General features: G+C 44.9%; 1 protein-coding gene across 1 annotated transcript in view; it reads left to right on the top strand.

Annotated features, from left to right (window-relative positions):
- Nucleotides 1-3,361: 3,361 nt before the first annotated feature.
- The window catches only part of suz12a (SUZ12 polycomb repressive complex 2 subunit a), a gene marked incomplete at its 5' end in the record, with an annotated part of 11,518 nt that continues 4,764 nt past the window's right edge, over nucleotides 3,362-10,115 (top strand). Inside the window, 10 exons of the mRNA XM_080524260.1 lie at nucleotides 3,362-3,554; nucleotides 4,453-4,499; nucleotides 4,597-4,661; nucleotides 5,777-5,845; nucleotides 6,698-6,747; nucleotides 6,869-6,954; nucleotides 7,266-7,524; nucleotides 7,961-8,063; nucleotides 8,225-8,330; nucleotides 9,896-10,076. Of these exons, the coding sequence (XP_080380386.1) occupies nucleotides 3,362-3,554; nucleotides 4,453-4,499; nucleotides 4,597-4,661; nucleotides 5,777-5,845; nucleotides 6,698-6,747; nucleotides 6,869-6,954; nucleotides 7,266-7,524; nucleotides 7,961-8,063; nucleotides 8,225-8,330; nucleotides 9,896-10,076 (1,159 nt within the window). The remainder of the gene's footprint in view (nucleotides 3,555-4,452; nucleotides 4,500-4,596; nucleotides 4,662-5,776; nucleotides 5,846-6,697; nucleotides 6,748-6,868; nucleotides 6,955-7,265; nucleotides 7,525-7,960; nucleotides 8,064-8,224; nucleotides 8,331-9,895; nucleotides 10,077-10,115) is intronic.

Genomic DNA, 10,115 nt, shown 5'->3' with positions numbered 1-10,115 from the left:
GAATAATAACTGGATGCTTGAAGCCTACCCCTGTGTCCCTCTTGCCAGTCCTCGCGGGAATAGCACCGGCCGGCCTCCGACGGGAGGCTGCCACCCTCGCCCTGGCCAGGAAGGCACAAAAGTATGACTGGCACATCCTGCACAACACCACCATAACACCAGCACCTCCAAGCAGACTCAAGACCCGCCACCCTTACAACAAGGCAGCACAAGACATGCTCAACTCCACCTCTGAGGACATCTCCAGAGATGCATGGTTGGCAGCAGCTTGGAAGCAGGAGTGGGAGTCAGCCGGGCCCTCACGAATCCACCGCTACATCTGGGACCCAGGAGATGGCGCCATTGGAGGAGACGACCTACCACGCCGGCAATGGACCACACTGAACCGTCTACGAACTGGTGTCGGTCGCTTTAAAACATCAATGAAGGCGTGGGGCCTGGCGGACAGTGCGGCATGCGAGTGCGGTGACCCAGAGCAGACCGCCGACCACATAATCACCATCTGCCCCTTATATAGACCACCCTCAGAAGCCAGCCTCTTCGACCTAGAACCAGAGATGCGGGCATGGCTACGCGACACCGAGTTGGACCTCTGACGTTGCACGAAAGAAGAAGAAGGTCTACCTGTCAAGCCTAAAGTGCACTTTTACTTTTAATTCTTCCTCTCCTATACCAGTAGTCAAACCTAACATTTTACATTTGAAATGTGTTCAATCAATGTGTTTAATGTGAAATGAGAGTGAGTGAAACTGCATTATTTCTCTGCCCTTTGTTTCCACAGATCTTCTTAAGATATCTGCAGGCTTTCAGCAGGTGAAGATCGGAGAGAGGGGTGGACGCCGCGGTGATTTCCATGATGTAGGAATCAACACCAGGCAGGCCATGGAACATGTCAAGGAATCCAAGACTGGTGTGTTAGCCAGCCATTACATGGTTACAATTATAGTATAGTTTTAGAATAATGAACAACATGATACATCCATGTATGAAATCCTCATTAAACCCATTGCAGAAGAATGTCATTGTTCTGTTTTCTGTAATATATAATGCTGTCATCTGTGATATGTCTTCAGGGTCCTCTGGCTCTCCTATTCAACTGAAAGCAAACTTCTTCCGCATCCTTTCCCGCCCTCAGTGGGTGCTTTACCAGTACCATGTGGACTACAACAGGCCCGTCACTATGGGCGGGCCTCAGGGGGCCAGGCCCGCCCACAGACGTGCTGGTGCCCCCCCAACTGGCGGCCAGATATTTTTATTTTTTTATTTTTTTATTATTATTAATCTTTTATATTTTATGTTAAATTAAGATATTAAAATTGAGAAACAATAGTGTGTTTTTCATTTTGTTGGAAGGGATTCTAGTGATAACCAATCATTTGAAAAGAAGTTGAAATATTGCACGTTACTGCATGCTGCTGCTACCGCCATTTCAGCTGTGTGAGCCGACTCAGTCGAGCAAAGTCAGTGCTTTTTGTAGTAACGTTAGGCCTGCCTAGATGGATATACGAAAGTGGATTACATCCTCGAAAGGTGCAGCTGCACCCAACCCCAATGGACAGAGAGATAGCACCAGCAGTAGCGACTGTGGGCCTGACACTAGTAGCACCCTGACTGCTACTACTAGCAACGTGACCCTTGCTGCTAATGTCAGTACCAGCTGTGGCAATCTACCCCTGGAGTCCTAGTACGTCTATGGTTCTCTCCTGGAGTCCTAGTATGTGTATGGTTCTCTCCTGGAGTCCTAATATGTGTATGGTTCTCTCCATAGCATCAGCTAAGATATATCCATCTCAGCTCAGGTTTTGCAACCTGGACAAAGAATGTCATGCAAACAATTTGCTCTGTGTCCTGTAACAACACACAGCAATGGTTCCCCATTGTCCACAGACCTGGGGTACATTTCAGTCTAGGCCCTAGGGGTTTAATCTCTTCACCACCTCTCCTTCTGCACATGACCTGACCTGGCAGGACTAGTGAAAAGCAATATGTTAGAATCCTACTGGGGATGTTCTTTTATGTTTATAGTTACTTTGATTAGTGATGTATTATATTAATATAATATTGCAACATTGCAAAAGTATTAGTTAAATATAGAGGGATTAGACATGTCTGGCCCTTTGGGAGACTTATTGTAGACTCTCATCTAATGGAGATGACTTACGCTAGACTGCCTCAGTTCAACTGAGCAAGCACATCAATCTGCCTCAGAGCAGCATGCAGGTCTGACTATGCCATTTCCAGTCAATATGTTTGGAGATCAGATGTTCAATCCATCCTAATGCCATGCTCTTGTACAGACCATGTCTAAAACTTTATTTTATGGCATGAGGTAGGCATAATGTGCTATGACACATTAAGCTGTTTGACTTGATTAGTAGCTTATCATATACATTATTTAAACACTGATTATGACTCAAACGTAATTAATAAGCCTATGCCTGAAAGCTTGTGTAACCTTCGTCTGGGGTGTGGGGTTAAAATACTTTATTTAGATGTGACGCAATCGTATAGGTTAATGCATACATTCACATTATGAATCATCACCACACCAATTTCCCGCAAAATGATTTCAAAGGCGAAAAGTAGCGCGAGCGGCAAATGCATCTCTACCAAACTTCTTGCTGTACGTCCACCGATCACACCGGCGAGGATTCCAACCAATGACAACTCTCACTTTTCCAAACAAGCTCTCCGGTTGGGTTATGATATCTGAAGGCGGGTTCTTTCAACACAGCACTTGCATTGTTGTAACGAAAGGGAGTTATCTGGGAGTTTCGTCTATGTCGGCGAAACATTCGTCTTTTGACGTTTATATGTGATTTCTTACTCAACAATCATTGCTCCATTGATACACCCAGGGGGAACTGTACGAAACGGTTCCTTTGCGTTGAGAGGACATTTGAGCGTTTGCCAGAATTACCTCCTTCATCAAGCCGCCGCCTGGGCACCTCTCTCGGCTAGTTAGCTCCCGTGTTCATGGCTAGCTTAGCTAGCATGGCTGCTTCCCAGCTCACCTTTGCTGAAGGCGCTGCGATACCAGCGGCGGGTCCGACCGGCAGCAGCGACAGGACCTGACTAGCCCTGCAGTGCTAGCTAGCTGTCTGATGTTGAGTGGACGTGTTGAGGGCTTGCTCTCATATCGTGCATATTTCCTTGGGCGAATTTGTTTATCTGCCAAATTCGGAGGCATACTTGCTAGCTAGTTAGCCAGAAAGCCAACATCCCTCAGCGAGACAGCTATTCTGCAGCCTTCTTACGACTAACAACGTTGGCTAGTTTCCCTGCTCTTTGGTTTGACAAAGGACCAGAGTTTTTAACCTCCATACTTTTGGATTATCTTTTGCACTTTAGTTTTGGACAAATGGCTCCCCAGAAGCACGGTTCTTCTGGTGGAGGTAACAGTGGTTCGGGTCCAGTTATGGGTTATGTTACCGGTGGCAAAGCTAACGGCGGTGTGTACCACCAGTCCTCTGCTGTTGTGATGGCCGCAGCCAAGAAGCCCAAGATGGAACTGATTCAAGCCGACCATGAGCTGTTCCTGCAGGCCTTTGAGAGTGAGTTCCAGTTATTATTATAAGTTGTGTCGTTATCTTTGTAGGTTATCTTTGTAGTTTTGCATTACCTGCGTGACACAGTTCAGCAAATGTCCAGTCAACTAACTAGAACCAGCTAACGTTTTGTAGAACTCAACTTGGAGACAAATGCTGACGTTAAACTCATTGGTATGTAGCTGTATTGGTGTCTTGATGTGTTGCTGAGCAGAATGTACCTTTTTTGTGTTTATGCAATGAAATAATTGGTGCTCCGATGTTATGTTCAAATACTTTTTTTTTGCTGTTTGGGCTGTCAAATAACATTTGGAAATGCCCTCCATTAGGACGTGTCTTGTAATGTATTTATTTACTTGACATTTCAAACAAATCTTCTTCCACTAGAAAGACCCCAAGCATCAGAAAATACTTTGCACTACCTGTACAGCCTATCCATTCGAAATTATTTGAATTCATCAGCCTACCTAATTTATTTGTCTAACACAAAGTAGAACCACGTGCTTCCTCCCCCGAAGATGGCATGTGCTGCCTGTGAAATATATATTTCTGATACTCAGCTAACGTTACCGGCCACAGAAATATGCATCAACATTAAACAATAACGCACGTTGGTGCATAGTGGCTTACTTCCCGATTGAGACGGTTTGTTTCTCGAAATAGTTAGATTAAAGTTTCCTCTTCACCATGTCATTGCAACTGAAATGTATACGTGAAGTTTAGCTTAAGTACATTCCTTCCAAGCTTTACATAGACACTTGAGGAATTCAAATCATATACCTTGATTTGCACGTTGTTTAAATCAATTATTTGAATAATGAAAGCACCATATATGCCCGTTATGTAGGCCAAGTCTATGAATGTAGCCTTATTCTACTGATGGTGCCTTAATGTCTATCTACAGAGCCAACCCAAATCTACAGGTTTCTTCGAACCAGGAACTTGATAGCAGTGAGTCTGATGTCTTGGTTTAAGCATTTTCTGGCATTGGACACCCCCCACCCCCCCACACACATTGTTTTAATATTTCAATCTTGTTTCCTTTCAGCCTATATTCTTGCACAGAACACTCACCTACATGTCCCACAGGAACTCAAGAACAAATGCCAAAAGGTAAAAAGCCCAGTTAAGCTATCGAGCACTGAACTTGAACGTTTCCAATTGTACATTTTTGGAACTCTTTCAAAGAGCTTTCAAAGTATGATCTAGAGAAAACGCTAGTCTTTCCCAAATGGTGGCACAAGGCTGGTCAGGTGTGGGTCATGGCTTATTTGGTGGGTTATAACGAAGTAAGAAAGGCAACAATGTAGACTATAGACCCGGGGCTGAATTCCATTAGGAGGAATGAGACTTTAAAAAGCAGACGTTAAATGTATTTGCATATGGAAAAGTTTAAGCTCTGTAAAACCTGTTCCAGTGAGTGTGCCAGTGACCATAAATAAAATGAACTCACAGACCCCTTAAAGTGATGGGTTAGCATAAACCTGGTTGGATTACAGTAGTGGAGCATTAGGACAACCCTGTGTCTGGTTCTGTATGCTCGTTGTTTTCTTAACTGAAGACCAACAGCCACTGAGCATGGGTTGGGTGGTGGATTGTGTCAGACTGAATGGAAATTAGAATATTGTAGGTGTTGGCTAGTTAGCTGTTTAGAATGAGGGCAGAGTACAGATAAACTGATCATACTGATAGGGTTGCTGCTGCTGAGTGGAATGGCTTGTGGTGAAACAATCAGATGAAGAACGAGAACTTAAACTAGTGCCGGGGTAGGTCTGTGTTTAAGAGATGGAAGCTGGGGTGGACATGTTATTAAAGCCTGTGTTGGAGTTCCGTCTCAAATAGTTGGCTACTTGGTAGGCTCAAAATCGCCTCCGAATTTTGCAGTAGTATTTCTACGCTGTAGTTTGGTGAACATATTCAAATGAGGGCAACTGGTGATAAGTGGGAACTACAAGTAACTTAAACATGTTAGTTTTGAGTAGGCTAATCGATAAAACACAAGATTTTTCAAATCTTCAATATGCATAATTTTGTCCTCAATTATTGCTTGTAGGCAACATATGTATCTTGTATCTAATTCATAGGGATGCAAAAAAGAAAAAAGAAATTCACTGAATTATGTTTGTCTATTTCTAATGGTGATCAATAGAATATAACTGTAGTTGTGAGTTTCTGCAGTATCGGGTGTTTCCTGTGTTTCTCACCCAGTTCTCTATCTCTTGGTCCAGGAAAAGCTCTAAGGTTGACGACCTGCTGTTCAAAGTGGAGAAGATGAGGGGGGAGCAGGAGTCACACAGGTAAACAGAGGCCATGGCCACATTCAGTTAAACGCTTCACGCCGGTAATTAATGGAACGTTCTCTCTCTCAAAGGTGCACAGCCTTCTTTGAGGTATTCTTGCCCCCCTTTGGTATGTTTGGCAGGGCATGACTGACTAGCAAAATTTGCGGTGCCGCGTAAGCCCAATCAGCACCCATTAATACAACCATTCCCCAACTGAGTGTTCAAAACACAACAGTTTTCATTAAATTAAATGTTGCAAAACAATGTATCCTGTTCTTACCCCCCAGAGCCTTTTGACAGTGGGGAGAACCTAACCACTGATACAGGATCAGAAGTCTTTCATACTCTAAACAGATCTGGTTAGAATGTGGAGCTGGGTAAGCTGATCCTAGGTGTCTGGTTAAGGCCAATGCACACAGCGTGCGATTTCTGTTGCGTGTCAACATTCCATTTTGAAGTTTGAATGGAAGTCTATGAGAACATCGCATCTCAACACACACGGCCCCGATTTTAATCATTTTGAATGGGACAAAGCACACGGCGTGCGAGTTTTGTCGCACTGTCAAATTTGTGCTTTTTCCCATTCAAAATGAATGGAATCGAATTTTCGCCGTGCGATTTTTGTGTGTTGAGATGCGATGTTCTCATAGACTTCCATTCAAACTTCAAAATGGAATGTTGACGCGCAACAGAAATCGCACGCTGTGTGCATTGGCCTTTAGAGGCAAGGATTAACTCTGGGAAGTGGAAGCTCTTCAAACGTGACATGTAATAACAGTGCATTTGTACATGTGATAATAATTTAAATACAGTTAAATTGCTATTGATTCAAAGGTGACTACATTCAACTTTGTCTTTTGTCTGCAGCTTGGCTTCACACTTACAGCTCACCTTCACGGGGTTCTTCCACAAAGTTGGTACGTGTTCAGAAGTGTTTGTTCTCTTGTCTCACTGAGTTCAGTTGAGTTCTTTTCTTTTCTTCTTTTTTTTTTTACTGTTTTTTAACCCCCCCATCCTGTATTGTTGTAATCTTTCCAGAAAAGCCATTACAAGACTCAGAGAATGAGCAGAACTCTGTGTCTTTGGAGGTGCTACTTGTCAAAGTCTGCCACAAGAAGAGGAAGGTGAGTGAAAGTGAGAGTGTGTGTGTGAAAGATCAGCTGCCTGTTTGTCACCTTTTGACAGCCACATCACACATATATTCCCAAAGGTGTGATGTCTGCAATATGACCTAAAGGTTCCCCTTTAGTGTGCATGAAAAGATGTCCAATAACTATGGGGCCTCTCTTAATGGCCCCTGAGCTGGATAAGTAAAGTTTAATTGAATTGAATGCTCATTAAATCAAGCTTGTATATATTTTACATTTGATCATTCGAGTTCTATTCTAAGTTTTCCATGGCCTTGCTAAACATTGAGTCCGCCATGTCCCTCCAGGACGTGAGCTGCCCAGTGAAGCAGGTCCCTACGGGGAAGAAGCAGGTGCCCCTGAACCCCGACAGCAGCAGTGGCCAGACCAAGCCGGGCGCCCTCCCCTCGCTGGTGGTGTCTAGCAACGAGTTTGAGCCCAGCAACAGTCACATGGTCAAGTCCTACTCCCTCCTCTTCAGGGTGTCTCGGCCAGGCAGGTCTCTGCAGCAGCAGCAGCAGCAGCAGCTCAACGGGCTGGCCAACGGGGAGACCAACGAGAACATAGGTGAGCTGGCTCTGGGATGGTTGGTTTATTCACCGTCATTTATTGAATCAAAATGAGAATGAAACCCCTTTCTGGGGTGACAAAATACTTGGTATACTTTGTGTAAAATTTAGGGGTGGGCATCGACGATCGATAATTGATCGATAAGGATCTTGGTCGATCACAAAATAAAACATTTGGTCGATCACAAAAAAAAAAAAAAAAAAAAAAAAAAATTTGTGATCGACCAAATGTTTTATTTTGTGATCGACCAAGATCCTTATCGATCAATTATCGATCGTCGATGCCCACCCCTAGTAAAATTCCCTTTAGAATAGCACCACGGATCTCATATCGTACCATTCACCATTAATGTTGGTAAAGTAGTAGTAGTCATGGTTACGTGTGCCTTTTTAACCCCAGTCTTCGTGTGTGTGTGTGTGTGTGTGTGTGTCAGACGTTACAGAGGAGTTGCCAAACAGGAAGAAGAGAAGCTCCTCGCTCAGAGAGGAGAGAGAAACTACGTTTGTGGCCCAGATGACAGTTTTTGATAAGAACAGGTAACACACTTCACCCACCCACACACACACACACACACTGATGCGATCACTTTCACACACACCTCTTCTCACTGCCACTTCCTATGAACAGAGAAAGTTAGTGCCTACTGAAAAGAATGAAACATGACTTACGGCTGTGGTGTGCGTGTGTGTGTGTACAGGCGTCTGCAGCTTCTGGATGGGGAGTATGAGGTGTCCATGCAGGAGATGGAGGAGTGTCCTGTCAGCAAGAAGAGAGCCACGTGGGAAACCATCCTGGACGGAAAGGTGTGTGGTGCGCGCTCTGTCACAATCTGTCTCTGTCGTGTCTGCCTCCAGCTATCACAGTGGGTTAGAAGATCTGTGGTGTTACTACGACGACAGTGTTACGTAGCCTTGACGCCAGGAGGTTGCCAGTAGTCTCTCTCACCTCTCCATAGCACCCGCCTCTGTTCCAGACCACCGCTCACAACCCTCTCTCAGTATCTCCCCCCCCCCTTTGGTGACGATAACTCAGCATTAAGGGTTAGATTGGGGGTTGGATTGGGGGTTGGATTGGGGGTAAGACCCCGTGACATACCAGCGTCATGTCCAGGGGGTGTACATTGTACATCAAGCCGCTCATGGATCTCAAGGCTACTTATGTGGCCTTGACTACATGTCCACTTTCTCACCTGGTTCTTGTTCTCTCTCTCTGGTGTGCTGACACCATCCTGCTCTCTCTCCTTCTCTCCCTCTCTATTCTCATCTCTCCCTCTTTTGCTGTCAACCAAAAGGCAAACATAACAACCAGAGTATTTAAAATATAATAAGAGGTATAAATTGATCCATGTCAATTTTATAACATCATTCTGAATGAATATTGGGTTGCTGTGGGCAATGCAGTCAGATAATAACATTTTGACCTTACTCGCTCTCCTGAAAAAATACATTCTTTGTCCATCTATAAAAAAAACAGATTTCCAATGCAAGCAGACTCGCTCATCTAATCACCTCTGAGCTAGCTAGTTAGCTTGCTAGTTCTTTGACACTATTCACACCATGGAACTATAATCAGACACTTTCTAGTCACAATAATAACAAACAATTTGAACCAACTTTCTCTGTCAGAACACTTAGGAATTGCTGACGTTTCAACTTGCTTACTTTCATCTGCAGACATCTCACCCTGCAAACAGTTGCGCAAAAAAAAGATTATTATCCAGCCAAAGTCTGGAGACCAGTGGCGGGCTTGCCACTGTCGCCAGATTCGGGTTGGGTGGGTTTCAAAAAACGTGGATATTTTAGCCAGCTTGTCAGATGTTTGGGCTCTACGTCAGTCCATTACTAAAGCTATATTGTTGGCCTTTATTTGACTTTTATTCCACTTACAGCTGAGACGAATGGCTTGTTTGAGATTAGCTAGGTCAGAGTGTGTGTGTGTGTGTGTGTCTGTCTCTGTGTCTGTCTCTGTGTGTCTGTCTCTGTGTGTCTGTGTGTCTGTGTCTGTGTGTGGGAGCTGAGCCCCACCCTTCGTGAAACGAGGAGACGGGAGACAAGCGGGCGAGCGTGGCAGCAAAACGCAGAGATGAGAAACAGATGAAATAAAAAGGGTGCACATAAATTAGGCAAATGACACAGAATAAACATATTTCGGCCATGTACAACTGAGAGAAAAAAAGTATTATTATTATTATTAAAGAAAAAAAAAAAAAATATATATATTAATCTTGCGAGGGGTCCCGTTGGGGGGACGATTGTAGGGGAAACACTGCTCTCTTGATCTGTAGCGTCTTCCTCTAGCTGTCATGACAGGTAACATTGTGCGTTGTTATCCTGGAGGTAAAATGTGACCCTTCCCGTCTTTTCCGTAGCGCCTGCCCCCGTTCGAGACCTTCTCCCAGAGCCCCACGCTGCAGTTCACGCTGCGCTGGACGGGCGACAGCGGCGACCGCTCCACGGCGCCGGTGGCCAAGCCCCTCGCCACGCGCAACTCGGAAGCCAGCGCCAGCGCCGACCCCAGGCCCAGCGCCGTCAGGCCCGCCCAGACCGTAGGTGAGAGAGGGGCTGGGAAGCCTGGGAGTGTCCTTAGGG

The sequence above is a fragment of the Nansenia antarctica genome, assembly GCF_963989245.1.
Source record: "Nansenia antarctica genome assembly, chromosome: 2".
In the NCBI taxonomy this organism is placed as follows: Eukaryota; Metazoa; Chordata; class Actinopteri; order Argentiniformes; family Microstomatidae; genus Nansenia; species Nansenia antarctica.
This window is presented reverse-complemented; position numbering and strand designations above follow the sequence as displayed.